Source organism: Ruditapes philippinarum, unplaced genomic scaffold, assembly GCF_026571515.1.
Source record: "Ruditapes philippinarum isolate M1 unplaced genomic scaffold, ASM2657151v2 ctg107_1_1_1_1, whole genome shotgun sequence".
Taxonomy (NCBI): domain Eukaryota; kingdom Metazoa; phylum Mollusca; class Bivalvia; order Venerida; family Veneridae; genus Ruditapes; species Ruditapes philippinarum.
The window spans coordinates 68552-81284 of NW_026864052.1; the positions used below are offsets into that span (position 1 = coordinate 68552).

At 32.6% G+C, this 12733-nt stretch overlaps 1 protein-coding gene across 1 annotated transcript in view; it reads left to right on the forward strand.

The window, feature by feature from the left end:
• The first annotated feature begins 3168 nt into the window (after nucleotides 1–3168).
• The window catches only part of LOC132724284 (leucine-rich repeats and immunoglobulin-like domains protein 2), a 48651-nt gene continuing 39086 nt past the window's right edge, over nucleotides 3169–12733 (forward strand). Inside the window, 3 exon segments of the mRNA XM_060709117.1 lie at nucleotides 3169–3183; nucleotides 3956–4215; nucleotides 7200–7271. Coding sequence (XP_060565100.1) covers nucleotides 3169–3183; nucleotides 3956–4215; nucleotides 7200–7271 — 347 coding nt within the window.

Consider the following 12733-nt stretch of genomic DNA (forward strand, 5'->3'; position numbering starts at 1 on the left):
TATTAATGACTGTTAGTATATTTATGCTCCGTAAATATGACTTAAATTAAGCATTTGATTTAAATAAAAACAGTTATGAGCCAAATTCCATATTTATATACATGTATCACATATATGAATGACAAAATGGTGCTCTCCCTTGATCAGACCTCGAAATTAATTAAATATTATCATCATCATCATCAACAACAACAAGATCATCATCATCATCATCATCATCATCACCACCACCACCACGACGCCATCATCATCACCACCGTTTAAAGTATACCGTTATCACCAAGAAATAATAAGAAAGACAATGGATTTCTATTCATTTTATTTTATTTTAATATAATTATTATTAAATTATTTATTATTAATTTCATTATTTCAAAAGCGTTCGTACGTTTTACTACCTGCTTGCGCCGTCATATTTTCTTCTTGTAAAAGTCCTACCGCATAGTCATTTACCAAGCGTGCGAAAACAACCAACATTGGTTGTATCAGAAGTAATTCAGGCCCGTCGTCACGATTTTGTGATTGGTGCGGCCAATTTGATTGGTTTTGGGTAGAATGTAGGGGGGTACGGGGGCATGCTCCCCCGGAATTTTTTTTAATCTAGGATGCTGTCAGAGGCGTTTTCCCGTATATTTGGCACAGTTTACAGCCTGTCGCTAGTACATAGTAATATGTCAACGATTTTTTACAGATTTAAGTGCGTCGTAAGTTTTAAGGGTGAAATTTAAGGTTCGCATGACGGACGGACAGGTGTACATAAAAGATGAATACATGTAATTGATATTTGGCAAATGAAAAATAAACAATAACTGATGTTATTATAATTCTTTAAATGCATTTTTATCTGATGATTATAAATAAACAAATAAAAGAAATATTACAGTACGTGGATTATTGTTTAGCATAAATCACACATTGGTATAAGCTTAAATAACAATCGATGACATGATGGAAGAATAGTTCATTACGAGTCAACAATAACCACTTTTTGTTTAGCAGTAACTTGTATTTTGTTAACAATAATCTTACACAACACAGAGTCTCATTTTATGTAAATTTTCCAAAAACACATCGCCGTCGTTCTCTGGTAGTGATGAACTCATCGGCAATTACACGTAAGTTGAGTGGATCTGTCCAGTTAACACCATTAGATTGTTCAAACGTACTTGAGACATTGTTGATCTCAGGTATGTCTTTATTCTTCTGAACACCGAGAATGTTCTTTCACTGGTAGCATTTGTAGCAGGCATTACTAACAAAATCTTTATCAACACAACGACCTCAGAGAACAGTGCTCGTTCTAGCATCGACTGTTCTGACGCAAATTTCAAAAAGCCGGGTAGAGTAACAGTACTATTTTCTGATTTGTCAAAATGTGAAGCTGCACATCTAACATGTCTCGGTTAATATCGTTACCACAGAAATATCACAAACAAAACCAAGTTCTCTAGTGGACTCGGTCTTCAAAGGTTGTGCGGCCTTTTTAAGTAAATTCTCCACGTTTTGAAGAACGCGATATCCCGGTTGGTCAAATCTCTCTTTAACACTGGCGATGGCAAGATCGATTGCTTCAAAGTACTTAGGCCGGAACACGTCCTGCACTGTAACGGGGTTGTAGCCAACACCGTGTCCCATCTCGAATCGTGTGGGCGCCTTTCTCTTCCGCGGAACATTTCGATCGTTAACACCGACTTTGAAGTTTAATCTATAAAGAATCAGAACTGTCGTCTGATCTCATGTCTATCAAACTATCTAGAGTCCGCTTTGCTAGCCGCTTGCCCTCGGATGCTGACAATGAAACTTGTTGAAGAGATTTGCTGAGGTTGTCTGTCAATGCTAGGATGTCGTGTGCAAACATTACACCGAAAAAGTACTCGAACTTGACTTCGTAGGACCCCTACATATACCTGATCAATTGATTGTGTCCAGTTGTTTCTTCGTGTCATGTTTGTATATTACCGCGCATTGCATAAGGGGCCAGTTAAGTGTCAAATTGCTAATCAGCGATGCGTGTTTTTTTTTGTGTTTTTGTGGGTTTTTTTACTCATTTTTGGCCAAAATATTGGTCCGGCCAAGGCCGGACCGGCCGGACCATCGACGACGGCCTTGAGTATACGGTTAAAGATCCTGTAAACACAATTGTTTTAATTTTATAACATAAATATGATGCTCAAATTAAGATTTATCAATTTTGTAAGTTCCAAAAAGCATTATTTATAAAGATATTACCGAATTTAACACTTCATGTAAATAAAGGGAGGTAAAAAAATATTTTCTATAAAGTCTAAGTCAAATTTTTCAAAAAGAAATGAATGCATATATTTTAATGATTACATATAATATGTACAAATATTTGCAGTACATATTTTACATATTCTTCGATGTTTGAAAATTGTTTTATAAGCATAATTATATACATATATATAATTTCACTTAAGTGTGGTATACAACCACAATTACAACATACAGGATCTTTAAATCATAATTATTTTCAATTCAATTATTTTATTAGCATATAAACATATACATGTTCATCGCCATACATTCAATTGCGGCGGTTACATATACAATCATACATACATCGTAAAACGGTGCATGAAATATAAAGAAAAAATTCACAGACGGTACATGAAATAAACTGTCAAAACTTACCCTGTACATGAAGAAAAAGGCTGCAGCAGAAAACGCTAACAAGTTATTTTTAATTTGATAGCTATTTTTCATACAATTAATAATATTGTATTTTTATCACATTTATTTTCAAGCACGGGCAAGAGAAAGTAGCTTACTGCTAATTTAAGCGTCCATTATTTGGACTTAATGCTGTGTCCGATAAACAACGGTATTAGGTGATATGTTCTGAAAAATGTTATTTATTTTCATTTTTTATATGAACATTTGAGCCGCGTCACGACAAAACCAACATAGTGCGTTTGCGACCAGAATGGATCCAGACCAGCTTGAGCATCCGCGCAGTCTGATCAGGATCCATGCTGTTCGCTTACAAACCCAAGTACAAGTAGAGAAACTGATAGCGAACAGCATGGATCCTGATCTGACTGCGCGGATGCGCAGGCTGGTATGGATCCATGCTGGTCGCAAACGCACTATGTTGGTTTTGTCATGGCGCGGCTCATTTTTCTTTTGTACTTGAAGAAAAAAAACGGTATGCGACTAATAGGAGTATGAAGTGAGTCAATCAGATCGAGATTATGATTTGCGATGGTATAAATTATATTTTATTTCAAAATAGAACCAAATATGTTATTGCAATTGTTTTAAATAACATATCTATACAGTAAGCATTTAAACAATTAATTAAGAACAACACCATAGCTAATTGTTAAGAAAAAAACTTTTTAATTTCGGTACATTTTCTTTACAGGAAAAACAAATTATTTCAGCCATCGGAAGACCCTGGTGCCATATAAATGGACATTGAAGTTAACGCATTGATTATAAAAAAAACAACAACTTTTTTTCAAATCAGCCGGCTTTCGGTGAGCTTATGCATTTTAATTATTAAAGCCCGAATTTAAAATAACAAATCGAAAATAGAAAATAATATTCCTCTTTATATTAGTTTATTTTCATGTATCTGTTGTAATAAACATTATTTTGTATACAACTGCTAAAAGCTACTTTGATTAAACGTTAAGATTTAATTGAACTAAATTGAGTAAAGCGAATTACTCAATATTAACTGTTTTACAACCTTTCATACCCGATGTGTCAATGTATACTGCACGTGACACCTATTGTCCAATCAAAACAGCGCTTTCTGTGTATAGGAATGTTTCTTACTTGAACGTGTGGTAAAGAGGTTACAAATACAATGGTGTGAAGTTGTGTTTTAGGTCCGAGAGACATTTCGCGTATTCTGGTTTAATTTTTGACATAGCAATGCATTTTCAAATGGATTAATTGTTCAAGATGTCAGAACATTTACCTATAGGACGTTTTACGGTGTATTTTCAAGCGACTGGACGCATTTCATAAAAAATTTATTACACGGGATTTGACCCAAAAATCAAACATGGCGGCCATTTACTTTTTCATATGGGCCGCTTTTGTTTGGAGTTGTGAAATGAACGTTGTTTCAGCGATAAATAACTTATGTCCGTCCGTGTGTTCGTGTTTGGGAGATTATGTTGATTGTAGCAGGACAGGGTTAATAGAAATCCCAAAGGATTTGCCGACCTGGGTTACAGATTTGTAAGTATAAACAACAGATTTTCTGCTGAAATTTGAACGTGCATGTTCATAAGTTAACACGTTTTCAGTGAAATATGAAATAAATAGTGTGTTAAGACACGTTTACGTTAAATGTATGCATCAAAGTAAAATCTGATGATGATAATTTGATCAAAACTACAAACTATTGATATTTTTATTGTTTAATGATAATATGTCAGTTCAGCTCTTTGTGTAATTGTAACTGTGTAAATGAATAGTGCTGTCAAAAACTTGTTTATGGGACAGGCAGGCCTAGTTGTCATTGTTATATGTGTGGCAATATACACTGCAATGTATATGACTGAAGTAATGAGAGTAAATAAAATATTTGGATGTGTATATAAATACTTTAAAAGTTGTTAATTGGGGCACCTGTATTCTTAATTACTACTTTATCTCTTAATTAAATAGTTAATTAGAGCACCTGCTTTTTCAATATATGTTATTCAGTTTTAATTAATACACCATTCTTACAAGTGATCTTGAATTAATGAATAATAGTGATAGATATATATAAGATTTCATTAATTAAGGTTTGAATTCTCTTGTTTTATAACTTAATTAGTGACTGACATAGTCACATACACCTGGAAATTGGGAAAAATGCGTTGAAATACACTTACTGAAATTTGTTCTTATAATTTTGTTTTGTTTTTGGTCTGAATTCAGGGTCATACTGCCAACTGAAAGTTTTCAGGCAAAAAACAACTATTTTAAACAAAAGTCCAAGTCAAAATTTTTAAACAATTAAGTACAGTTCTAACTTTTGTATATAATTATAACTGTGGAGATGTCAAAATGTGATGCTCAGTAATTTAAGAAAGAATCTATTCGTAACTTTTTGGAAAGCCTGTGAAAAACCTGTATGAAATTCTTAATTTTACTGATACATGGCTTATATCTATTATCTTAAATATTGTCTGTGATCAGTTGGTGTATGTTAAATGATAAATTATAAGGTAATGAATGTATATTAACAATAAAAAATTAAAATGTAAAAGCAACACTTAAAAGAAACACATTTTTATCAAACAAAAAAAATCCCCGAATCACTTTTAACAGTAATGAAGCCCAAAGAACTTAAATAATAAGAATACTTATTTCACTGAAATTTTCACCGCACCCGATGGTTATCTGGACTAAAGCCTTTGGCTTTGCTGGCATGCTGTCCATATGTAGAAATGTGGGGGCATCCATGACTTATGAACACATCTACTCTATATTTTCTTCCAGGACAGGGTTGTTTACAGGCGTCTTCTTTTAAGGGAAATGCTAAAAATCATGAGCTGAATTCCCTTTTAACCTTAACTTTTGGTATTTTCTTGAAAATTTAAGAAAGGTGACCCTTCCTCTTTCTCTGCAAAAGCCCTGACTTGCTCTCAAAATTTTCAATTTTTAATGGGCAGAATTTTTAACAGTTTCGTCATTAGTATTTAAACAATTTTTTGTCATTGATTGACAACAGTTTTGTTATTGGTAGACAACAGTTTTGTCATGGGATTATGAAGTTATAAAACCTATTATATTCAGCCTACATACAAAACTACTTTATATTTCTGAATTTCTGATGGTTTAATGAACATTAATTCGGAGGATTTTTTATCATTACTACAATAGATTACAATAAAGCAGTTGAAAAGAGTCTGGTTAACAATGTATTATTTTAATATCTATATTTTCATTAAACAAAATTGAAAACAGTGTTAGACAGTAGTCCTATATCCCCTGACTACTAAATTTCTCCTCGGGTTATCAACTTTTCACCGTAACAAGCCCGACCAGGCTACTGTATTTTCAGAAGCAATATAAACAACTGTTTTGAACAAATGAATCTTGCTAGTGAAATGTTTTTTGGGCTAGTGAATATTCCAATCTGGTAGTCCTACCAGCCTAGTGGATTCAAATCCTAATTTCTGACATTGTGAAAAAAAGTTTAATGGAAATGGCAACAAATTTATAAATTGACAAGAAAAGACTTGCTGGTTTGAACAAACAAAATAATCTGTCAGATAATGCAAGAAAAGAAAAGAAATTTCAAATTAAAAAAAATGTATATTTTAATAAAAGTGAAGTGAAAAAAACGGTAAGAGAATAATAAGGTTTGACATCTGAACAGTTTGAGAGTCTGCCTAGGCATAAACTGCAACACATTTTCTGTAATCAGGATAAAAAATTAGCTTTGATAATCAGGCTGCCAATCCTCCAGCTGAGTGCTTATCAGTATGATTAGCCCATGTGGAGAACAATCAAGCCCCAGGTGCGAGGCTCCGATAGAAGTTTCAGGAGCTATTGGCCGATTAATTCAAATTTACATATGTTCGGAAAAAAGTTTCCATTCAATTTGCCTTATCTGCGGAATCAAAGGACTGATAATCCACATTGATTTCTCATTATTTTTTCTTTTCATGTGAAGGGTGCTCTCTGGTTGAAATATTAGTATTACTCATGATATATTTGTCAAAACTTTTGATATTTCGATTATAAGATATGTAGTGCTTCTAGACTTGGTAAAATGATACTGTAGAAGACAAAACAGCTCAACCGTTCCTTGACTTGAGCAATCCTCAAAAAAGAAGTCTGAGTCGACAATGAATAGAGCAACTAGTCTAAATGTTGATAAGATATCTTTTTTCTTTTGATAATCTTTTTGAAATAGCCATTTTGTGGCAGTAAAAGCTCTGTCTGTGCAATTGACTTGCTCAGATGATGTCCTGTGTTTAAGTATAAGGTATTTAGGCACATTAGTTTATATAATACTGAATGGTCAGCTAGCGGTATAGAATCTTCATTCTTGTCAGGATGCCTAACTTCTGATGAAGTGATGATGTCAGATATACACATGTAGATGCCTTAAATGGTGTATATATACCGGTCGCGTAGGCCTGCCAATCCAGATCTGATCCAGCTAGATTGTTTTCAATCTATACAATACATACATCAATGTTTTGTTTTCTTTTTTGCAGAGAAATTCAATCAAATGCCATATCATCATTAAATCCCGAGGATTTCAAAGGACTTCATGACTTACAGAAAATGTAAGTATTCAGACATGCTTTTGATAAAATTTTAACCTGTAGTGGATATTGTCAGCCAGTTTGAAGATGGTGACAAAAGAAAAATATGCTCAGTAATAAACAAATCTACATTTACCTGTTAATATCCTTACTTCTTTCAAAATTGCTAACATACAACATGTAAGGCATTTTATAACCCTTATGGATGAAATACTTCAAAACAAAGGTTGCCATGATTATTTTTTAAATTTTATACCATCACAATTGTAATCACTAATATTATTAAACAAATTAGACTTTCAGTAATTTGAAATAATAAAAAATAGTACTGAACCCAACTTTACTTATGACTACAGCCAAAATGTACATGTGTTTTCTTTTGCCACTTTTCTGTTCATGATATGTAATGTTCTGTTGAATTTAGTCATACTGTCCTTTGTCTCTAAAATCATGGTTTTGTTGTAGATTTATTGGCCTAATTTAGTTATTGCCGAATGTGCTGCAATAAATTCACTATGTAATCTCTGGTGCATACTGGATAATTGGATGTGGCAACCTTTTTGTTGATATCTCAATTGAATTAAGTTTTAATACATCTATCAGATCTGTTTAAAAAATTATTACAGCAACCAATGTAGTTAGTATTGTTTAACATTTACTGTATGAAGAGTGTATCTTATTTCAAAATCAGATCAATTAGATCCCCGTAGAATGAGTTAGAGTAAGAATGATTGATTGTATGGGTTTTATACTCATTTATTATTGAATATTCACCTCGTTTTTTTATGCCGTGTTTAGGATTATTATGCTCCTCAAAAACCAAGTTGTTTATCTATGGTGGAGGAGAACATGAAGATGTGTTTTATTGAATATTAATACTTGTGTTTTTTTTTACTTTTTGGAAGCAGCATTGAGAACGTATGAATTAAAGAAAAAAAAAATAGCACAAGAAAGATTGTGAATGTGGTATGAAGAAATGATTTGGCAAATTAATCTGGTCAAACAATAGAAAATCTTCGGATCGACAAACTTGAAATTCAAAAACCATTTTTTGAAACCTCTCACTTTTGTTGCAAAACTCATTCGCATAAGGTGTGAAAAGAATCAAAGGTATAATAGGCTCAGAATTTTAATATAAAAGCTTCAAAAATTTAGTTTATACAGGTGTAGCTAGTCCTTTTCTATAGCTAATCCGAAGTAGAAATTGATTTTATTGAATAGAATTGAAATCCGTCCATATTTGGAGTGGCTCAGGAACACTTTGTGTTGACAATAGCTTCGGTTGAGGGAGCTTTCGAGAGTTTGGATCGAGTGTGAAGTGGGTTTGAAACGGGTAGTGCATTGTTCACCTTGAGCTGTCAGAGGCTTTCGAAAGTTCACGAGAAAGGTTATTGCCATATATTCTAAGAGGTCCGACTGATGCTTGAAATATTGAATAAGTTGCCCTATTTTCAAATGTTTTTATATAACTTTAATTTTGGGAGAATACAACCTATTGCAACATAGATGATTAAATTTATTCACGAGAATTAAGTGTAAAATCAACTTCAAAAGAAATCTTAAAATGTTAAAAAACATTCATTTAGAAGGAAAGCCTGCAGCATTGTTCAAAATTCAGTTTAGAATTTGCGATAAAGCAAAGTTGTTTATTTTGAATTTAGATGTTAATTGCGGGGATAACTTTAATATCTTGTTTAAATAGGACAGGGTATAGGCATATTTTGTACAAAAGCAGCGTTTCCGCATTAAAGTAGTTTTGAATTGGAGAAACCCAATAGCGCATGTATCTTAAAATGTGTTCATTTAGACTTGAAATAATAAAATAACAGGTGTGCTATTGTTTAAAGTCAAATGGGATCATTACGAACGCCACAGTCTTAAGATGGTAATTGAGCCATTATTGGGTACGCTAGTATTTTTTGTCGGGACCAACTATTACACGCATCATTTGGATTCGTAGAGGTCGGGAGAATAGTTGTGCATATTTATATAAAATCTTGTCATTGTTACACATTAGATGAATCAGTAAATTGATATCAGGTTAAACTGAGACCTGTATGTTTTCGTACAAATAAATAAATCCCTTTATTTCTTACAATCTTCTGATCAACCAATGATTTCTTTAAGAAAAACAGGCACAAATTGTCACATATTGGTGTTTTAAATACTATTTACTATATTAATAAGCCGTTGTAGAGGGTCTGTTATGGCACAGTGGTAAAGTCCCTAACTTCAAATTATTTGCCTCTCACTGCTGTGGGTTAGAATCCCATGGTTTTTGGATTCTTTCATGTCTAGCTAGCTTATAGAAGGTCTTTGGTTCTACTCGGGTACCCCTCGTACCTGAATTATGCATGAAGTTGAACATTTACCAGTAAAGCTGAAAAGACATTCTATGACCTTTACCTTTCATGGAGGTATTTTACAGAAAATTATAGAGCTTTGGTTGTCCCTCATTCTAATGAAGACAAAGAAATAAATACCTTTAATAAAACAAGTACCAGTTTTGTTTAAATGTGAAATTTAAATTTTTCCTTTACCTAATTTGTTTAAAATTTTAATTGTCTACGACACATGTGTTTTAAAGTTGAGAATAAAATTTAATTGGTTCTCTGAGGATATGTTTAGGAAACCCTACGTCACAGATAAAAAAGAAAAGGCCAAATGATTCTGTATTCAGAGAGTATATGTATCCTAATTAACTTGTCCTTTCCACTTTATGACACCTTGGGGTAGGCAATCAAAAGCCTTTCTTGTTTTGAGAAGCGTTTCTTTTCTTCAAACATAATCCTGATCAATAATATTCAAGTTATTGTTGTAACATTATCACACGGAAAGAGTTTGTTTACCGAGTACACTTTGAATTTGTCGTTAGCAAATATAACAAATTTTCCCCCTTTTCTTTTAATTATTTGTGCGGATTTCCTTTAAGACCCTATTTTTCACGTACCTCGTTAGCAGAAAGAAGTGTTTGAGCGGAGTAAAAATCTTTTGTTGTCCGTATTTGGTTTAAATTAGTTACTTATACTTTTGTAAAAAGTCTGTAAATATTCCCAACGTAATGGATCTTAGGACTGAAAGGTTTACCAAATATTTGATGTTCTTTATTGTTTTGAAAGATTTTACTGTATAAACAGGCGTTTTAATGGTTGATGTTTTTTCAAAGTTAATGATAAAGAATGAGGAAAAAAAAAATAAAAAACGGCAGTGGCCTTTGTTAGTTCTCTCTCTCTTTCTTCATTATGTTCATCTGACACTGTTTCATGTCCGGTGGCTCAACAGCTTATTATGGAGAGTTTTGGATTTGACACCTAGATGTCACTGGTTCAATCCCTTGGCTAGGCAAAGCAAAATTTTTTTCATTTTTCTGGGACAGCCAGTCTTATGGTCATTTGTCTCTCACCATCATGTGTGATTAGTACATGTAGTTCATTACTGGTGGAGAAATTGCTAAATACCAGAAAGCCAGTTAGGTTGACCATTATCCACGTAGCTATGACCAATTTACATGTGTTAAAACTGGCGTTGAAACAAACAAAATCCAGCCTACATCATGGGTCAGAAGTTAAAAGTTTTGATTGTTGTGTACCGGTTAGGTATGCTCATAAACATGTGAAATAAAACAGGTTGGGGTTTATTTATGATTCCATATTTGCCACAGTGTAACAAGTTGTCGATATTCACACCTGTCATTTTACGATGTAAAATATATCTGGGATTATTTACTATCTAAGCTGAAGGCGATTTAATTGTCGTCCAGGTGTGCTGTGGAGTGGGGCTTTATGAAATAATTAATGCAATAAGTATAAATGGTATAAATTTCTATGTGTTTGAACTGCCATAGTTTAATCAACATTTTTGTTTCATATTCATCACAACTTTCTGTCAGAAGATGGTCAAAAATTAGAGCATGACAAAAATCTTGTCAATATTTCTGAATTTTCTTAAACCATGTTTCATATTTCAATGGTTCAAACAGTTTTAGCAAAGATTCCACTGCTTTTTTAAATGCGGAATGAAATTAAAACAGATCATTTTACATTTAAAATTTTAAAACAAATTTTAATTTGGTTTTAAAATATTAGGGTGTAAATAAAAATTCGGTTACTTGTTTTATATTTCCAATTACAATTAAAATTTAATGAGTTTTAAAAACTTGGAGTGAAGAAAAGTTCTAGTCAATTTTAGACTTTAAATTTATTTCAACTAAAACCCTTTTTTGGCCCCGGGGTATTTTTAAAGGGGTTGAATTTCAAAATTTTTGTGAATTTTAGGCTCCCCCTTAGTCAAAAAAATATTTTCCCCAGGGATTTTAAAATAAAAAATTAAAATGCCGAAAAAAAATTTTTAAAAAGTGGGGACAAAAAAGTTGAAATCTTTTTCGGTCTGTTTCTTTTTTTTTTCTTAAATGGGAATTAAAACTCTTGAAATTTTTGTTTTTTTTTCCCCAAAAATTTTAGATGTGTTTTCTATGCAGGTGATACTTAACGAACAATTTATGGTCACAAAAGTCTGTGGGTTTTTAGTTGTGGAAGTGTCTATTTACAATTCATAGTCATGAGTTGAGTAACATAAGATGTGGTAATAGCTGTTGATTACAGGGTACCGGTTATAGGCAAGCTAGGTACCAGCTGTGTTGCATTCTAAGTTAGCATTTACTCTGACATTATCCATATAAATTAAGGCCGGAAAAATGGGGTATGAAACATCTAAATGAATGACTATACATATCTGACTCACTAATTCACGATTTTTGAAATTTAGCATTGCTCATCTGTAATACTTAAAGTTAAATAACAAATTTAAAATCATGTAACTTAAAAATATAAATGACAAGGGACGTTTTCTTTCATTATTATTTTTTAACTGAAATAAATACAGGAAACTATTTCTGTTATAAACAAGTTAAAAATGAACCGTAATAGTATAATTTAATGTCACAACCTAGTTCTCAAATATATTAAGCAACATGTAACAGTAATTTAAAACAGTTTTTCAGCTATTCTGATGTATTTAATAGGTTTTTTCTGCTCCAAGTGTCGCTGATACCTCGGAAAGTAAGTGTATTTGACAGACTGGCATGGAAAGGAATAGGCGAACGGTTTATGTAGCAATATTAAGAAGACAGTAGTGGGAATTGAATCCCAGTTTAATCAGTCTCTGACCATATAAAATGCAGTAAAAGATAAAAAAAAAATCATTGATTATCTACTCATCTTTAAGGCTGTTTGGCATTGAAACTAAGAAAAGAAAAACGTGGATTGGAATTTAGACGAGATACGATGCTTATTAGTGTTTTATTGCGAAAACAAAAGAGCTGAGGCAATATTAAACATTTTATTGGTTATTATTATTCTCTTACGGCTTAATTGTCTCATGAAGACAATATTTTGTTTCTACTCTGCGGCCCTGTTTACTTAGGGGGAATTATTTTGAAAAGAGAAAAATAACACCCCCTTCCCCCCCCCCCCAACAAAAAAAAT